General features: G+C 36.0%; 1 protein-coding gene across 4 annotated transcripts in view; it reads left to right on the top strand.

Moving 5' to 3' along the window:
- MMS22L (MMS22 like, DNA repair protein) overlaps nt 1–20,547 on the top strand; it is a 151,252-nt gene that overhangs the window by 85,204 nt on the left and 45,501 nt on the right. For all 4 annotated transcript variants that reach the window (XM_055113967.2, XM_008978091.5, XM_055113966.2 and 1 more), the window contains exons 15-18: nt 12,029–12,225; nt 16,669–16,819; nt 19,169–19,320; nt 20,139–20,281. In XM_055113967.2, coding sequence (XP_054969942.2) covers nt 12,029–12,225; nt 16,669–16,819; nt 19,169–19,320; nt 20,139–20,281 — 643 coding nt within the window. The remainder of the gene's footprint in view (nt 1–12,028; nt 12,226–16,668; nt 16,820–19,168; nt 19,321–20,138; nt 20,282–20,547) is intronic.

The following is a 20,547-nucleotide window of genomic DNA, read 5'->3' as shown; positions in this document are numbered from 1 at the left end:
TTAAAACAGCTATTTTGTCTAAGTCTGCCTTTGTACTATTGTAGATACTACCCTGTGGTTATATTTCTAATAAAATTCTTTGTTCCTCCCACCTCCCACCCCAACCTTCCCAAGTGTGAATTCCTTTAGGTCAGGTCTGCATCTTTTTCATCTTTGAATCTCTAATTCCTACATAGTGCTTCTTATATGCCCTTTAGAGCATAATATACTATGTAATAACATAGTGGGTAAAACACCACAACAGCAATCCTTTTATTATGCTTACAGATTCTGTAGGTCAGGACTTTGAAAAGCCAAGGGCAGCTCTTAGCTGCTCTACCACGTCTGGAGCCTCAGCTAGGATGATTCAATGTCTGGAAGTAACTCTAATTCAATGTCTGTGAATAACTCTAAAGGCCGAGACTAGAACAGCTGAAGCTGGAGGATCCAGTTCCTAGATGGCTTCTTCTTCAGTAATACATCTAGTTTCTAAGCTAGAATGGCTGGTGGACAAGCTTAGCTGGAACTGTTGACCTGAGTGCTGTCTGTGGCCTCTCGAACAGGGTATTCTCAGGGTCATTGGACTTCCTACATTGCATTTCAGGGCTCTAAAAGTGAGTATTCCCAGCAAACAAGGCAGAAGCTTTATGGCCTTTTATTACCAAACCTTATAGCCACATAGTGTCATGTCTGCTGTGCTCTTTGGTCCAATCAGTCACAGGATCTCTCAGAATCAAGAAGTGTCAAAGAATTGTGGCTGTATTTTAAAAATTACACGTTTTTCAGCAAACAGTGGAATAGCCAAAGCAAGACAGAGATAGAGATGCGGGGTGGGGGAGGATTGGGAGGAGGAAGAAAATTAAAGATTGTGAGGTGTTCTTAATATCATAGTAATTATTGGCTCCAGTGCTGCTAAGTTAGATAGATTGGTGGTCTCTTCCAAAATGAAAATGAGGGCATATTCCATAAATATTTTGTTCACACTGTTGCTTATATTCTAACTTTCTTTTTTAGTCACCAATTCCTAACTGCCCCCCGGCCTGAGCTCATTCTTTTTTCTTCTATGAGAATTCAATACATAACATTTTGGATAAGATCTAGTGCATGTGTGCTTGCACAGTTATACCCTATCCATTTACATTTGAAGAGGAAGATAATTGTATTTGAAATCCCAAAAACCAGTATAACAACTTCACATATTTTATAAGGCATGTACATTTTGTTGTGAGATTATTTTCAGAGATGATCTCACCTCTGAGTGCCTTTAACCCCAAGGACAAAGATCCTGGACCTTAACTAGTGGTCCTACCCACGTGATACTCTGGTAGTAGAAAACTTGGAGACTGACTAGCTTCATATTCAGCCATAATCTCCCCCTCTTTTACTTTCATTCATTACCTTGTACCCACACACTTGCTATTAAATTTGGAGGATGAGTTCCTGGAAATGGGAGCCCTAACTGAATACAAGCAGTGCAAGTTGTCACAATCAGATGATGATCATTCTGCTCTTCTTTTAGACATTACTAAGCTACGATGACGTCTGTAGTTCCTTATAGTTATAATGCCAAAGGATGTACCCAAGCCTTAATTATGGCCTTTACCCTCAACCATTTCCTTGAAGGCATCTTGTGATGCTGTAAAACTTAAATTTTAACATCCAGCGTGAAAATTTTTATTTTTTGTATGTGTGTTAACTTCAGGACTATAACTTGTTGGTCATAATGATGCTTATAGGTGAAGCTGATGCTTATGGGTCAGCACTGAAGCTTATGGGTAGCTCTGCCCATGCTCACTTTTATTAGTTGAGAGCATAAGATAACACTCAAGCATTGGCAAAATGTATATAGATATAGATATACAAATGTATAGATATAATTATGTATCTATATATGTGTAGTATGTTGTAATGAGTAATATAGATTCGTATATGTACAAAGTCACACTGCACATACTCATCAGGTTGGGTTTTTTTAATGAAAATATTTCAGAGACAACTAGCATTGTAACATTAGCACAGTGCAGTTAAAGAGGATGTTTAAATGTATAAATGTATTAGGCAATCCTTAATAAGCATTAGATTATCTGGGAACAAACCATGAGGAATATATATGTTGGGTATGTAAGTTGGTTTTCTCTCATTTCCAGCTACCTTAAAGACTTTACTTTTGGCTCTAACTTTTTGAGATGACATGATCCTCTATGACCTGTTCCTTATCAATACTATAGTTACATTATACAAATGTATAGTTACATTGTTCCTTATCAGTACTACAGTTCCTTATCAATACTATAGTTACTGGCACTTGACTAAAGGTAATACCGTCTACTAGTAATACCACACTGTTTGTGAATCCCTTCATGTACCATGCAATTTCATGTCACTATGCTTTACTCATGTTATTTTAACTTTCTGCAACTCTATTATTTAACTCTCTGCAACTCTATTATTTTTTTAATTAACTAATATGACTTCTGTAACAGGTAATGGCATGTCTTCTCCAGGAAGTCTTCTTTGAATCCTGTTTTTTACTCTTTACATACCTCTGTCTCAGCACTTAACTGTACATTCTTTGAAAGGAAGGACTATATTTGATAACATCTAATACAATGCCTCATGTAATTAACAGACATTGACGTGTTCATTAAGATGATCTGAACTATTAGGTAGAATGATTCCTGAGTCTGATTGTACTCTTTGACTCTAGGTCCAGATTTCCAAAAACATTTTCGATAGTGTTACTTCAATTTTCTCTTTGCATATCAAATTATATCCTCCTGTTATAATTAACTGTCCCTCATAACTTTCAGTTTTTCTCCCCCAAAATTTGGCAATGACAGGCTGCTCCTTCCTTTCCCTCACAAAATGCGAAATAATTAGTGTTGGCTTTTTCCTTCATAAAGTAACTGAAAATGCACATTAGCTCTTACCTGGATGTTTACAGAAGCTTCTTAATTAGTTTCTTTTATCTTTAGTCAGTTCTTATTCTGACCCATTCTGTTTGCCATTACCTGATTAATCTTTCCCAAAGCACTTTTTTCATTATATCACCCTCCAGTTCAGAATCCTTCAGTGTCTTCTTACCACTTTAAGAATGAAGTCTTGATTTTTCTTTTAACAGCAGGATTAACCATTTTTGTATCTCTAGCATCAGACATAGTGACTAGCACTGAGTAACTTCTTCTAAAGTGAATGAAGAAAACATATGACTGAACAAATGGAACACCATTTCTATTCTTAAATTTATTGCCTTCCAATGCTACTATAAAAATTCTCTATTATAATCAAAGTGGTTGCTTTTTTTTCATTCTTCAAACACCTTGTTCTTTTATATATTCCTTTTAAGATGTAAATTATATTACACTTCTGCTTTTCTGGCTTGTTATCCACTTTGATTTTATCCAAAGTCCTTACATGGCTCACAAGATCTTACATGGTCTGGAACCCTGCCACCTCTCCAGTTCATCTGCTGTTCATCTGTCACCCATTGTGCTTCAGCCACCTTGGACTCCTGGTTGTTGTTCCTTGAGTCTGTGAAACTGTGCCAGGCCCAGCACCTTTGCACTTTTTCTTCTCACTGGAATATTCTTCCCCATGTACCTGTGTGTTTCCGTCCCTTACTTATTTAGTTCTTTGCTCAAATGTCACCTTCTTAAAAGATGTTTCCTGATCATTGTACAACTACAATGTTCTTGTACAAAGTTCTATCAATCATCATCCCCATACTGTGATTTCTTTTTTATACATAAAGCTCACCACAAGTTGAGGTATTACATGGTTGTATGTTTAATTATCTGTCTCTCATTAGAATATAAGTTCCAGAGGGCAGAGACTTTGTCTGTTTGCTAGTTTTGTACCCTACTGCTTAGAATGTATGCTGTATATGTTGAATTAGAGAGTAAGTGATTTGATTTTATATACCTTTGTGTTTTTACTTTCCTCCTTTTCACCTAAACACTCCTTACTTATCCTTTGAGAATCTCTTCCACGCCCATTTTCTTGTGCTTCCCCCTGAAGGTTTTTCTCTTCTGAGTTGGTAAAACAATCTTATACTTTGTTTTGCACTTATACCTATAGAGTAAAGGAGTATTTTCAATCCTCCTCCATGACAGGATTATGTATGATCTTGTTACTTAGTCTATGAACTGCTAGTTGCATGGTCATTGCCTTATCTGTTGCAGGAATTAAATAAGGCCTATTCAATAAATGAAATACTTATTGATCAGAAAATCAAAGATTGTTTATTGAAAATATATATGCCAGATCTATTCTAAGTGTTTGGCCTTTATTAATGTAATTCTGTAGGTACTATTATTATCCCTTTTTTTTTAGATGAGGAAAGCCAAGAAGGTGACTGCCCACAGCATGGTGCACCATAGGATAGCAGCATCTGCCTGGTAGAAATGTAGACCCTCGGCCGGGCATGGTGGCTAACGCCTAGAATCCCAGCACTTTGGGAGGCCAAGGTGAGCGGATCTCAAGGTCAAGATATCAAGACCATCGTGGCCAACATGATGAAACCCCGTCTTTACTAAATATGCAAAAATTAGCGGGGCATGGTGGCACGCACCTGTAGTTCCAGCTACTCGGGAGGCTGAGGCAGGAGAATTGCTTGAACCCGGGAGGTGGAGGTTGCAGTGAGCTGAGATGGCGCCACTGCGCTCCAGCCTGGCACCAGAGCGAGACTCTGTCTCAAAAATAAACAAGTGAGGCCAGGCACGGTGGCTCACGCCTATAATCCCAGCACTTTGGGAGGCCAAGGTGGGCAGATCACGAGGTCAGGAGATCGAGACCATCCTGGCTAACACGGTGAAACCCTGTCTCTACTAAAAATACAAAAACATTAGCTGGACGTGGTGGCGGGCGCCTGTAGTCCCAGCTACTCGAGAAGCTGAGGCAGGAGAATGGTGTGAACCCAGGAGGCGGAGCTTGCAGTGAGCTGAGATCTTGCCACTGCACTCCAGCCTGGGTGACAGAGCGAGACTCCGTCTCAAAAAATAAATAAATAAATAAAATAAACAAATGAAATGTAGACTGTCAGACCAACTGCGTCAGGAATTAAAAACAAATAGTAAATATTATGATTGGGCCCAATGCTGAAGATGCAGAAAGATCTTTAGTGAGGCCAAGACATTAGTATTTGTAGAGAGATACAGATAATTTTGGTGGTAGTCAACATTGGGAACTACTTACAATAATAACAAGGAAGTGGATCCTTGTTACTACTGTGTTATAAAATACAGTGAAACGTAACTGAAAAACTTAAGTAATTTTATACTCATAATCATCTACAAAGTCAAGACTAATGAAAATATGAGGGTAAATTCTAAAAATGATGACTTCTTACTGGTATGTTTTCATACCAGTGCTAGTTACTGTTTTTGGGACACAGGCAAGCAACTTCATTTTAGGCACTTCACCCCTTTTATTGTATATAAGACAGCATTATTATAGGCATGCTTGGTTTGCTAGGTTCATCACTGGATTCCTGATTTGTTGTTCTTTCCCAGTCTTGCAAACTAACTCAATTTTGGAGCATAGGAAAATTGTAAATTATCACACATCGTTGACCTTTGGAATCCCTATAGAGCCTGGCACTCCCCAGAAGTATTAAACTTTTAACGTGTATGCATCTGATATATCACCTGGGATTGGCTGTTATACTACTTTATAACTACCTTTATTAAGAACTTACATATGAATGAGTGAATACAGCAATGCGACATTTGGAGCATGTATTATTTATTTGTGTAGTAAAATGGTATTTGAGGTAGCTGTAGCATAGTGATTATGAATTGGGGTATTGAAGCTAGACTGTTTGGGTTCAAATCCTGGCTCTGCTGCTTACTAACAGCATGACCCAAGCAAATTACTTATCCTTTCTGTACTGAGATTCCTTGTCTATAAAATGAGGACAATAAAGTACCTACAGATTAAATTAGTTATTAAAGGTCAAACACTTAGAATAGGGCTAGTACATATATTATCATTAAACAGTTTTTAATTCTCTGGCCAACCATAATAGTTACTCTTTACTGAATATGTCTTATTTAATTCTTGCAGCAGATGAGGAAATGACCATCCAACTCCTAATTGGCAAAATAGGATGTATACTTTAGTATGTCTGTCTCCAAAGCTTGTATCTTTCTAGTGATGTTCGAATGCCTGTAAGAACATGTTTATTAGGATTTAGAAGCAGTAGTGCATATTGTCTTGCCTTACAGTCTATGAAAGTGCATATTATTTTGCCTTGTCTACAAAGTATTTTTACCTAAATGCTGTGACTTTAATGCTTTAGCAGCTCCATAGAGGACAGTAGGGCATTATTTCCATTTAACAGATGAAAAACTGAGGCCTAGTAGTTTTCCAGAGTCACAAGCTGATCTCTTCTGTCTTAGACAAGAACTCATTTGAAGAATTCTCCTTGCATCTCAAGGAGCCCTTATTTTTCTCTGTAATTATATGTGATGGTAAGCATCATTGCCACTGCTGTGCTTTATCATCAAAACAGTCAATAAACTCTTTGCTTTGATTTCACATATTCATTCATCCATCCATCCATCCATCCATCCATCCATCCATCCGTCTACCACCTACTTACCCCCTCCTCCACATATGCACAGACACACAGATGTACTGGGGTGTCTGTTACATGGAGGCATTGCAAAGTGTGCTTGAATTGCTACTTGCCAGCCTGGTTTCTCCCTGATAATTTGGGCATGCACAGGATTGGGACTCAGGATTGAAACTACCATTATCTCAAATTGAGGCTTTGTAAAAGTCTCTTCATACCTAGAAGTTGTTTGTTGTTTTTTCTCATTTTTTGAAGACAAGATTGTATTGATGATTTTTTGGGTAGCTTCCACTGTTTAAATTTCAGGGTTGTTTTGTTTTTCTGATAATGCCATTACCTTAGTTATGTTATATTCTTCCTGGATAATAAGGCAGAGTAAGCCCTGTTTCACAGATACAAGCAAGTATGACAAGAGGATTCAGTGTCTAAGGTTTTTTAATGAGTTTAGCTGAAGCTAAAAATGGTTATAGAGTGTCCTGATTCCCATTTAGTTTTCCATCAGGTCAATAAGATACTTGGAATAATTACTCATAGTGATTTGGAACAACTTTTTGACTTAAAATTTTCCATTATATTTTTCACTAATAAAGATTTTTTTAAAGTTACCATGTTTGCAGTAGAGTTAAAAGAATTCAATTATTGCTGTTAATCCTTACCAGTCATATTTATTATATTATGCTTTTTCCATGTGATGAAAAGTCCATCAATAGACAATTTAAATTTTCCTTAAACTTTGAGGCATCATGTATTAGAAATAATTAATATACAACTGTGAATACCAGGAAAGTGGTATATAGGATGTCATACCTTATTCTATAACAGTTATAGGAGAAACAATGGTATGCCAAGATTAGAGGCGAAAACTATAAGCAATGGTCCAGCAAGTGTTCCCAGAAGCCTGCCTAAGTTACTAGGGAGGAGCAGAAACTGAGAGACCAGACTGGCAGGTAGAAGTTTCAGGTACAGGGTTCCATGCGTCTCATATGATAGATGCCTCAATAAATTTGTGTGTCTGTGGGGATAAGGTATCTGTGTGGGAGTAGAGAGTTGGGGGCAAAATGGATAAGTAAACATGAAATCAAAGCAAGAAGTAGCAGACAAATAAAAACAGGAAATCTTGGAAAGTGGGGCAAAAGAGCAGTCAGATGAAAGAATCAGGAAAATACTTGAAGATAATGAGGAAATCTAAAGGAGGCAGGGTAACTGAGCTAAAATAGAAGCGTAGGAACACCTGGATAATTGGTATGTGAAAGTGTGGGTGTTTATATAGTGTAATGATAGGCTTCTAAACTTTTCAGAATGTTATTTCCTGTGGTCTTCACAATAACCCTGTTAGGTGGATATAGCAACAATTGTTCCTGTTCTTGACTCTAAAGAAAACAGCGAGTTGGGAGGTTACTTGTTTTTCCAAAGCCACACTGCTCTGGATAGCTATGCTAATAACCATGTTTATTACGCAGCATAATTACTCCTTTTGTCTCAATTTTCTCATATATAAGATTTGAATAATAATTATGCCTACCTCATAGGATGAGAAACGATGCTTATAAAACACTTTGCATGGTGCTGGTCTCATAGTAAATACCAGTAAATGCTGGATGTTCCTGTTATTTCCACCGTGAGAGCTGCAATTTGAATAACTTGACATTCAGCAAATTTATTTTCTACTATACTGTATTGTATCTTTTATAATGTAAGAGAGCTGGTTACATGTGTGTATTTCCTTATCTGATCTTGTATTTCCAAACTGATCTTAAGGTGAAATCTGTCTTCACTCAAATAAAACAATTGCCAAGTGTTGGGAGATCCTACATCCTTGTGTTATGTCTTTCAGTTTCTGACCAGAAATCACATATTTTTCCTTTTATGCAAAAAATCTACTTACATATTTCTACTGTTTGTGTTGAAGAAGGTAAATAATGCCTCATAAAACAGCCATCACCTAGAACTATATTACATTCTTTATAATATTTTATGTATGTTTTGTGTTTTCTTTTACATTGTTACCTCTAGTGACAGAGCTTCTTCTTTGCATTTTTGTAAATGTACCTTCAGCAGATATGCAGTGGTCACATCTAATATAATTTATTTTTCAGTAGTCTGTATAATTAGTTTTCTGGTTCAAACATGTGATTTTAAAAAATTACCAGTGTCTGCAAGGAGTATTTCTAGCTATTTGGCTATAGTGCAAAAATTTGGTTCTTCCTTCAGACTTCTATTACAGTGCACCCTTGGCATTTCCTGTATTTGTCACTCACTGATTTCTTTATGCTTAAATAAATTATTATTATAAGGTCTTAAACAACTAGGTTCTGGTTTAAAATAGCAGGTAATCATTTCTTCTTATCCAGACTGAAAAAGCTTGAACTTTCAAACTATTGAGCAAGAAGCATTTTGCATATTCCCGGGGATATTAGCTGCTTTTCAAATCCAAAAACACAAAGTGGGTGCACATTTCCAAAACAAGTGTGGTTTGGGGTCAGTGTCTTACCCTTAGTTGAAACTTGTCTTAGCTGTTTTAACTCAACCTTGGAGGATGTAATCTATAGCTTTAAAATTTTTTACCTCACAATGGTTTTTTTTTTTTTATTAATTATTCTTTTTTTTTTTTTTTTTTTTTTGGAGACAGAGTCTCGCTGTTGCCCAGGCTGGAGTGCAGTGGTGCAATCTCAGCTCACTGCAACCTCTGCCTCAAGCAATCCTCCAGCCTAAGCCTCCCAAGAAGCTAGGACTACAGGCACATGTCACCATGCCCGGCTAATTTTTTGTATTTTTAGTAGAGATGGGGTTTCACCATGTTGCCCAGGCTGGTCTTGAAATCCTGAGCTCAGGCAATCCACCCACCTCAGCCTCCCAAAATGCTGGGATTAGAGGTATAAGCCACTGCACTTGGCTTTTTTTTTTTTTAACCTAATGGATTCAGAACTTTGAATCCTATCCCCACGTTAGCTCATACTTATACTCACTGGTACCTCAACGTTTTGTTCTGGAGAGGTCAAAGGTGGTTCACATTTGTTGGCCTTTCTCATTATTGCCTTGAATACATGTTTTCTAGCATCTCTTCTTATAGTCTTTCCTAATGTTAGAATTCTGATGTTGCTCCTGGCCCTTCAAAAGACACAGCTACATGTGGCTTTTCCAGCCCCTTTTCTTAAGCTTTCTGAAATTCCTTTATTTAATTTATTTATTATTATTATTTTTTTTAATTATTTTGAGAAAGTCTTGCTCTGTCACCCAAGCTGGAGTGCAGCGGCACAATCTCGGCTCACTGCAACCTCCACCTCCTGGGTTCAAGCAATTCTCCTATCTCAGCCTCCTGAGTTGCTGGGATTACAAGCGTGTACCATCATGCCCGGCTAATTTTTTTGTATTTTTATTAGGGAGGGGATTTCACCATGTTGGTCAGGTTGGTCTTGAACTGCTGGCCTCGAGTGATCCACCCACCCTGGCCTCCCAAAGTGCTGGGATGAAATTTCTTTAACCTAAGTAGAAAGAGAAGATAATTTATCAATGTTTAATTCACTTAAAACTTGTGTATGTGTAGGTGCATAAGGGTGCATGTCTTAGTGTGTAAAAAGAAAAGTGGGCTTCAGAGTCAGATTTAAGTTCAGATGATGGGGCCAGCCCTTTCTAGCCATGTGACCTTTGGGCATATTTAGCTTTCCTACTGTTAGCTTCGTCATCTATAAAGAGGATTAATGATACCTATCTCATAGAGTTGTTCCGATTTTAAAAGAATTTAATTAATTTAAGGAATTTCTAGCACATATATAGAGGTCGATCAGAAATGTTACTCCTTCCTAGGGAATAGGTTTTAGTTAGTAAATAAAATGGCTTTTTTAGATATGGTGAGCAAAATCCATCCTACTCAAGTTAGTTATTGTCTTTTGAAACCAATATACTTTGAAAAAGCTATAAAGGGCAGTAGAAATGGTGGTATTATTTTACATGGATTCCACTGTGTAGAAATGTACTCTGAACTTTGCTATGTTGATATAGGCAGTTGAGTTAGTTGCCAGATAGATTTTAGTGGTTTGTTATTTATCTCATTCTAAGATAAAGGAACTGAAATGGTTCTCTAGCCACTAGTTCAAGTTGAAAGCATCTCAAGAAGTTTTTACAGAGAGGACATAGCAGATATTTGGTTAGCTGTTATGAGAATTGTTTACTGTATACTCTTTCCCCAGCCATTTGTTCACTTGTTTTTTCAATATTTCATGTAGTATTAAGTAATATCCCATAATTTTCCAGGAATTCCAATGTAAAGGGGCTCAAGGCCCTAATGTTATACAGTTTATACTTAGAATTTTTACTCACTCTTGGGTAGTTATGTGAAATATTCTAAGATGTGATCTTATAACCAGCTTGATCTTTTTGTGGGATTGCTTTAGATACACGTGCTAGTTCTGTGTTTTGTATAGTTCGTTCATGTTATCCACTTCCCCTAAACTGTTTAAAAACATCAAACATCTTTTTTAAAGTACTTAATTATTTTTCTTAGTGGAATGCTATCTCTATTAAAGGAAGTCTTCTCCATAATTTCCATTGCTTATTTTTTGCTGCTTTCTGTATAATTGAAAAAAAAATGCAAATGTAAATGTATCCATGCATTTATGTCTACTCAGTTGATCTGGCAGTAATATAAACAGAAACAGGAATAATAGCATGGTTGTACATTTAGTTTTAAATAATCATATTATCAGTGGGTGCACAACATAAATGCCTTCTGTTCCACATCACTAAGAAGATCTCTTATTTCCCTCTCTTTGGTAACCTCAATTTCCTGCACATGTTTCTATTAAGGTCTAGAGATATCTAAATTTTCGATTGAATTAATCAGCAAAGGTGAGTAAATGATTAATCAAAATTTGAGGCAGTATCGAATTATGTTTTATTATTTTATGAAGAGTAACTTGTTATTGTATATTATTGCCTACCAAGTGAGAATGATTATGAATCTTTTCGGACCAAAGTAGTAAGATTGTATCTAGCATAGTTTTGTCTACTACACAAGGCCTGTGTCTTCTAAACAAGGAAAGTATTTTAATTTAAAATACCACGCATAAGCCAGTTGTACTTACCTTCCTCTTGGTACATCCATGTCCTAAAGCCCTCAGGAGAAAATTGTTTAAAAAATTGTTTTCATGTCTAGATTTTAAGTAAAAATCACTTGTCATGTGTGAGTTGCAAAATGCAGACCTTCATTCTGAAGCTGCCTCTTTCTCATTTGGATCTGACATATTAAAAAGCATATAATTAATGGTTGACATTAGTAGTTAACATTAACTTTATGATGCTTAATATGCCATCATTCATCCATCAAACAACCAGAAATGCATAATGTCTTGGCATAAAGGTTTTAATTATATAAAATGTTTCTCATATGATATAAATGGAAAAAGCTCAAAATGTACTTTAAGAAGATTTTTGTAAGCATTTGTTAAGGGTGTTAGCTGTATTTTTATTTCTTTTTAGGAGTATGCATCAACAATTGTGTCAGGAACTTCAAAGGGACAATGTGGACCTATTTGTAGTACAGTCTTCATTATCGGCTAAAGAGCGCCACCTTGCTGCAGTTGCCAGTGCACTGTGGAGACATTTCTTTTCATTTTTGAAGAGTCAGAGAATGTCACAGGTAGTGCCTTTCTCACAACTTGCGGATGCAGCTGCAGGTCAGCATTAATTATTAATTTGCTAATTTCTCTTTTTGCAGACTCTTTGTCAGTATTTTCCTTTATTTTCTTAGTAACAAACTCTTGTATAGCAAACATTTTGTCAGCCAGAAAGATGAAACAAATTACATATTAATAAATTGGGATCCTTTGGCTTATTTATTGCTAAAAATTAAATGATTATTTACTAAAAATAAGATAATTTTCTATCCTGAAAATATTGAATGTACATAAGCTTTTCTTATGCATGTAATATTTTGGAAGGTAAACTAGCATTTGATTACGTGTGATTCAAGTAGTTTATTTTCAAATTGTATGAGCAGATATATAGGTATAAGATGAAGTTAATTTGTGTAAAGAGCAAAAGAATATAAAATAAATACCACTTCAACCCCAAGAAGATGAGATCAGAATGACACTGAATATATAGGATGTTATTGTTCTGACTTCTACTAGATTCTACTTTAAGTTGTAATTTTTACTTAATTTGATTATTAACCTAAAGACATGTCCTTAGGCTTTAAGGGACTCTGGATCTCATGAAATTATAGGCAAGAATTTGAATATATGTGCATATATATTATTTCTAAGAAGAGGCCATTGTCTTCTCAAGGGGGTATTTTGCTCAAAATATGTTAAGAAGTATTGGAATAGACAGTGATTAGTATGGTAACTCCATGTACTTGAATGAAGTCCATTTAAAGGTATTTAATTTATTTTTAAATAATAGTTTTAAAAACCTAAGATTTAAACCAATATTTATCCTAGTGTGTACGAGGAAAACTGAGCTTAAAGTGCTGTGTAAAAGACTAATGATTTAAATTTGAAAAGATTTTGAATTCTGATAACACTTCTATAATTAGGACTTTGCGATGATAGATTAAAGAATTGTGACAGGACAACAATTTTCCAACTACTGTAATGTCTATGAAAATAAATATTGATATTCAACCAGTTTAAGCAGTCATTAATAGATGATATAACTTGTGTACATGCATCATCCCAACTGCCAGTCAACAAAAATAATAATGCATCAGTTCAGTCAGTGCTGTCTTAGATGCTGAAGATAAATGGTATATAAATAGAAAGCAAAATATGTGTACTTTGGCTTTGATTTGAAATAAAGACTTGATAGTTTAGGAGAAAATGATTTTCTTCATTTAAAAAAAGTTACTGAATACCTAGTTTAATAGGCATTGGAGAGATACTAATGGAGAAGAAGGACAAAAATACTTGTTCTCATGGAGCTCATAATCTAGTGTTGGGGCATAGGAAGACCACTAAATGAATAAATAGTGTAATGTGTGGTGATAAATGCTGTGGGAAAGAGTGGAATATAGGATAGGAATACAGAAGGCCAGAGGCAGTTGTGATTTTAAATAGAGTGGTCAGGAATGCCCAAGTAAGTAATATTTGTGCAAAGAACTGAAGGAGATGAGAGACCATGCTTTGCAGAAGTCTGAAGGCAAGAACATGTCTGGTGTGTTTGAGAAACTATAGGGAAGCAGCAAAGGCTCATGTGGAATGAGAAAGGGAAAGAGAACTAAGAGATGGATCAAGAGGTAATGGAGAGCTAGTTTGTGTTCTGCCTTGTAAGTGGTTATAAAGACTTTTGGTTTTACTCTGAGATTGGAAGCTGTTGAAAAGTTTTGAGCAGAGGAGTGATAAGAGTCCTCTGGCTGCTAGGTTGAGGCTAGACTTATAGGAAGACTAGGCAAGGGGAAAAGCAGGAAGGCAGTTAGGGAACTATTGTAATAACCCAAAAATGAGCAGCTGTGGCTAGAGTGGTGGCAGTAGAGGTGGTGAGAAGTGGTCAGGTTTCCCATCTGAAGAAAGTATTTTCAAGGTAGAGCTGACAGAATTTGCTAAGTGGGTAAGATACGGTAACCAAATAGATAAAGAGAGGAATTAAGGGTAACTATAGCCATTTGCCGAGATGAGGAAGATTGAGGCTAGAACAGATTTTATGAGGGAAGATTAACATTTTTGGTAATTTTTTTAAAGATGTTCATTAAATCCAAGTAGACATGTTAAGTAGGCACTTAGATAATGATCCTAGAGTTCAGGAAGAGGTCCAAGCTAGAGATTTGAAGTTGGAAAGCATCCATATATAAATAATTCTTTAAAACCATGAAACTGGATGAGATCACCCATAGAGCAAGTATGGATGAAAAGAAAAGTTTGAGGACTGGACCTTAGGGTATTCCTTTGTTCAGATTTGTAGGGTCGGGAGAAACAAGAAAGGAGACTGGAGAGGAATGAAGGTAAGTTAAGAAAAAGCAGGGAAGTGTGGTGCCGTGGAGCCCAAAGAGAGGAAAGTGATCAACAGCTCAGTTTCTACAGATGGATCAAGTGAGATAAGGTCTGAGAATTAGTCATTGGATTTAATAAGAGGGAAGTCACTGGTGACCTGAAAGAGCAGTTTGTATGTAGTGGAGAGGCAAAGGCCTGATAGAAGATGATTCCAGAGAAAATGTGAAAAGAGCAATTGCAGACTGCAAATTTAGATTAATCTTTTTGAATATCACTGTTTAAGAGAAGTAGAAAAATGGGGATAGTAGCTAGAGGGGTCAAAGAGAAAGGTTTGTTTTTGTTTGGTTTTTAAATAACATGGGAGACATTTCAGTATATTTAAAATGCTGACAGGAATGCTCCAAAGTGAAGGAAAATTGCATGGTACAAACAAAGTCACTTTGGTTTTAGTGCCCAGAGAAAATGGGATCTTATAGAGAACTTGGCCTCAGTTCATCTCTAGTAGCAGAAGAGAAGGCAGAATAAGTGAGCCCAGATGAAGGCAACTGCGTAAATGTGGTAGCAGCTTGTGATAGTTCTCTTCTGATGTTTCTTGTTTCTCTGTGAAGTATTAAGTCAGTCCATCAGCTGAAAATGAGGAAGGGGCAGAAGGTGCTGACTGTTGATGAAGAGTGAAGAGAAGATATGCAATTGTACCCTAAGAGAATGAAAGACTGAATGGACTAGGGAAATGTCATAGGAATGCTGGCCAATTCTAAGAGCCTACTTGAAGGCTGTAGTCATAAATGTAAAGTGGTATCAGTCAGCATGGTTCTTCTTCAGCCATTTAATACTGGTACACGTGGGGAAAAGGCCAAGAGTTTGAATTAAACAGGTGATGATTTTTCCAGGCAAGTACACAAATCAAGAAAGGAGCAAGAGTTGGTAGTATAAATGAATGAGTATAATAATGGACCATGCAATCAAGTGTCCTAAAGAGAGACAGGGAAGGCATGGAGACAAGGAGGGATGAGGAAATGGTTGTAGGATCAGTGGATTTTAGGTCCTGATGGAATCAAAGAATTGTTGGAGTTGGGGGAGAAGAGGAAAGTTGGAAAGCTAGTTTGGAGTCAAAAATTGGGGTACTTTACAATTGAAATTACTGAGATTGTAGTTACTGGTAATGCCAAGGTCTCTGGGTATCAGCATGGGAGTGAATGGCTGACGTAGAATGGAAGATAGATTCATTGAATCAGAGGAGTTCAAGAAATCAAGAGTCCATGACACTGGAGAAAAATAATCACAAAAGATTATGGCAGGAGTGCTGTTGGAGAGTATGATAGTGAGCTACAGTCTACAAAGAATGAGAGGAGGAGGTGAACTAGGAAGTAGTAGGTAAATGCAACAAAGATAGTGACTAATATAACCTGATGATATGAAATTCAAAGCTAGCAATTTTAGGGAGGAAGAGGGGAGAATAGTCTAGAAGCAGCAATGTGGACCAAGGAGTAATCTCACCCTATTGGTAGATCAAGTGGTATACGGGGAGTGGGAGAATAGACAGCCACCCCGTTTCAGAAAGCTGCATAGGAGTTCTTAATAAATAATGTATTGGCAAACAAATTAATATCATACAAAATGAGTTTATGGGTTCCCAAGAAAAATCACAAAATAAAACATATTTGTTTAGCATGGTTAACTAAGGAATTCTAGTTCCTAGCCTTTGTGGGTTCTAAAGGAAGTGGAGTGTCATTGATTGTAGGAGATCTCTGTTTAATAGAAGAGAATGTCCAGTGTCTAAGGTGAGAAGGAACTGTTCACCTGTGGCAGATGACAGGCAAATTTGCTTCCTTAGAAGACTAGATGCTGGACATATTTTATAAATAGGTCTTTTGAATGGTGGAGGCACATTAGCCAAAACCTCAGGCATAGAATTTGTAATTAGAGGGAGCCATTATAGATCTGTAATGATAATGCAGAGATAAATTCTTCTAGGCCTTTCTTGGAGATCTAGATGCTACAGAAATTTCTATGACAACATGAATTTGTTCAGCTTTAGCTTTTTGTTTGCTCTACATTTCTAAGTAGAACACTTTATTATTTGTTACTTAAAAAAAAAAAAAAACACTTGTTATAATTGGCCAGGGGTGTGTGGGTCAGAAATGGTTTTTAAGGATTCCTGACCTTAAGTTTCTCTCATTTTGAATCTAGACTTTACTTTGCTAGCAATGGACATGCCAAGCACAGCTCCATCAGATTTTCAGCCTCAGCCAGTTATATCAATTATTCAACTTTTTGGTTGGGATGATATCATCTGCCCTCAAGTTGTAGCAAGATATTTAAGTCATGTCCTACAAAATAGGTACGTGCTTTTATTTCAGGCATACACATTAATGCAAACCTGTGACAGATCAGTATCCTAGGAAGCTAAGAATTTTCACAAATGAGGACTGATCTCTACTACATATACTCTCACTTTGTCAGGTTTTTGCTTTCAGATATATCAGCCTTTCGACAGTAGTAATAGTAAGAACACTAACTTATATTTTGTGGCCTGCTTTAAAAAAAAAAGTTGTTTGTTAAGCCCTTTCAAAACTGTTTTTGTAAGACTGTCTTATCATCATACTGAAGTGACCTTTCTACACATCCCACTGTGAAAGAAATTACACATTTATTATTATTGAATCTGTAAGATACTGGTATTTATTACAGTTTTCGTTTTAATGATAGCTTTCCTTTTTACTGCTAGATTTTTAACTCTTAACTCACTCTTAACTCATGAGATCATGAGTTTTCACTCTTAACTCATGAGATCATGAACAAGATACTTCACCTGAACAATGTCTTCCTTATCTATAAGTATTTCCTGCCACATTACACAAGAGATCTGAGGAACCTCATTGGAAAAAAAAATAGAATGAATAAAGTTACAATAGAAATAGTATAGAGTGGTCAGGAAGACTTGAATAAGAACATCAAGATGAGGGAAAATAAAATAAATATACAAGCCTAAGAGGTCTTAGTCCTCTTTTTAGTAACAACTGCTTGTAAAGTGAGAGAGCATATGTTCATGACCACTTCTCTGTTTACTTTTTCTAGGGTTTTTATTTTTATTCTACTTGCCACTTTCTTCATTACTATCTCACATAGCTAGTTATAATAAGCCCTTGCTTTTCTCTTGGTAGCCATAGTCTTTCCTGTCTTCGTCCTTAGCATAAACCTACACATACGTTTTATGTACACATGGCATATGTGTAGGTTTGTGAGATCTTAGTCCTCTTAGGCCTGTGTATTTATTTTATTTTCCCTCATCTTAACGTAGTTTTTGTCCAAGCTGCCCATCAGTGGAAATGAAGAGAGATGTAGTTGGTGAGCTAAGTCTTTTCCTAAGGAAGCTTCAATAAGCAGTATCATTAAGTATACATTTTATCATTGGGCTTTCAGTTGTAAGGTAAGAGAGTTCAAATTCAGTTGGATTACTTTTACAATCCCTTCCAGTTTGGGAATTCTTTAATAGTAATGAACATTTATATTATGCATTAAAGACTTCTGCTGAAATAATTTGAAATAATTTCTACTTAAAAAATGATATTGTTAGTGTATTAGTAACATTTGAAGAAACTGAAATGCAAAGGTGCTATATAGCTTTGGGAAAGTTATAAGGTAATAAATAACCAGTCTGTGTTCTTCTTCATTGTGTACTTTTTTATGACAACTTATATTTGAGGTATTTCAAAACATTTTTAGATTTGTGGTTTGTATGAATTTTAAAAATTTTGGACATTACATAACATTTTATATTTAGGTTAAGACCATCCCCATCCTCTCTACCCTGACTAATGAATGGGTTAGAAATCAGGTTTAGTGGCCAAGCACGGTGGCTCATGCCTGTAATCCCAGCACCTTGGAAGGACGAGGCAGGCGGATCATAAGGTCAGGAGATCGAGACCATCCTGGCTAACACGGTGAAACCCTGTCTCTACTAAAAATACAAAAAATTAGCCAGGCATGGTGGCGGGTGCCTGTAGTCCCAGCCACTTGGGAGGCTGAGGCAGGAGAATGGCGTGAACCCGGGAGGCAGAGCTTGCAGTGAGCCAAGATTGCACCACTGCACTCCAGCCTGGGCAACAGAGCGAGACTCTGTCTCAAAAAAACAAAAAAAAAACAAAAAAAAAACCAAGTTTAGCCAGCCCATTGTCGTCATATAAATAATTATTTTTTAAATCTGGCAAATGGTTTTGGAATTCTTTGTGAGGTAATTTTTAGTAACAACTCTCCGTATAGTGAGAGAGCATACGTTCATGACTACTTCTCTGTTTACTTATTCTAACGGCCACTGATATTTATTCTACTTGCCACTTCCTTCATTATTATCTCACCTAGCTAGTTATAATAAGCCCTTGCTTTTTCCTTGGTAGCCACATTCTTTCTTGTCTTCTTCCTTAACATAAACCTACACATATGCCATCAGTGGAAAAAGGAAAATTGAAAATTACAACATTAAAAATGAAAAGAAGGATATTTGTTTAACATCTTTTTGGGTTTATCTGTAGTATTCATTTTCAACAATGCATGCCTACGTTAGTGCGTTTGTCTGAAAAATCAGTGAGGCCAAGGAGTTGCAGGGATGTTAGAATGTTTTTCTTTACTTCTTAATCTATACTCAGGAAACGTTTTTGTTTTAAAAATATTTGTCAATTTGTTTTTACAGCACATTATGTGAAGCACTTTCTCATTCAGGCTATGTATCTTTTCAAGCCTTAACCATAAGATCATGGATTCGTTGTGTTTTGCAAATGTATATTAAAAACCTCTCTGGGCCTGATGATTTGCTCATAGATAAAAATCTGGAACAGGCAGTTGGTAAGTAAGTGTACGTTTTTTGGGGAGGATGGGGGTATCTATGGAAAGCTATTTGCTGTCTAGATCATTTGTTATGTAATTAATAGAAAATATACAAAATATTCGTAATTGGGTATGAATACAAGCAGAACTTAATTTCCTTTTGTAGCCTGTTTCCGTTTTTTTGTTTTTTTTTTTTATTTTCCTGTTACTATATATGACAAACTTCTCTGCTATAAAAGATAAAAGAACTTGTTTCCTTGGAAGCCAAGAACAGAAATTTGCTTCTCAGGTGACAAGCTATTTTTTAAAGAAACTGATCACGAGAAAAGTAGAACTCTGAAGCGAGTAACCAGATATCACACTGTGAACACCCTAAAAAGAAAAATACCCAATTATGAATAATTCTCTCCCATTTTATATTAGATATTTTGCCTTTCTTCTGCTTTACAAGTAGTCATTGAGTGATATCTGTACTTTTTTAAAAATGTCCCATGCAGTTCTGTTGTCTGTAGGACATGTCTTTTCCCAAAGCTATTGTTTGTGGCCACTTGTTATTTTCATGAAGGTTGGCCTGAAAAAAATCCTCCAAATTTATTTTAATATTTTATTATATTAGTTGGTGTTACATGAATAACTTTTGGGGCAAGGATGTTCATAAGTGAGAGAAATTTAATTTGAAGTCCTTGTGTGGAAATTTGAATTTTAAAAGAAAGCATGTCATAAGTGAAGAATGCTGTATTACTTCTCATATATACATTATATATATGTTGTACGTGTGGTTATGTATATAGTATGTTATATAAGTTGATATAACAATTACTATTTTATTTTAACAGAAAAAGAGTACATGAAACAGTTGGTCGAACTGACAAGATTACTATTTAATCTCTCAGAAGTAAAGAGTATTTTCTCAAAGGCCCAAGTTGAATATTTATCCATCTCAGAAGACCCTAAAAAAGCACTTGTTCGATTCTTTGAGGTATTTGTCATTTATTAGTATAATTGTCCAGATTAATTACAATTAATTTTCAGAAAAACCTGAAGTATTCTTAAAGTTCTTCTATAAAATGAATTCTTATAAATTGAATCATATTATTGATTGCCTGCTATTATAAAGTTCTGGAGGAAGAAAAATGTGAATCTAAGGTATAGTACAATTCACACTTAAGGACAGCAGAAAAATTACATTAATGAAGAATAATAAAACTAAAGAATACCACAAAAAAGCTTTATTCTAAGGCTAAT

Source organism: Pan paniscus, chromosome 5, assembly GCF_029289425.2.
Source record: "Pan paniscus chromosome 5, NHGRI_mPanPan1-v2.0_pri, whole genome shotgun sequence".
NCBI classification, from domain to species: Eukaryota; Metazoa; Chordata; class Mammalia; order Primates; family Hominidae; genus Pan; species Pan paniscus.
This window is presented reverse-complemented; position numbering and strand designations above follow the sequence as displayed.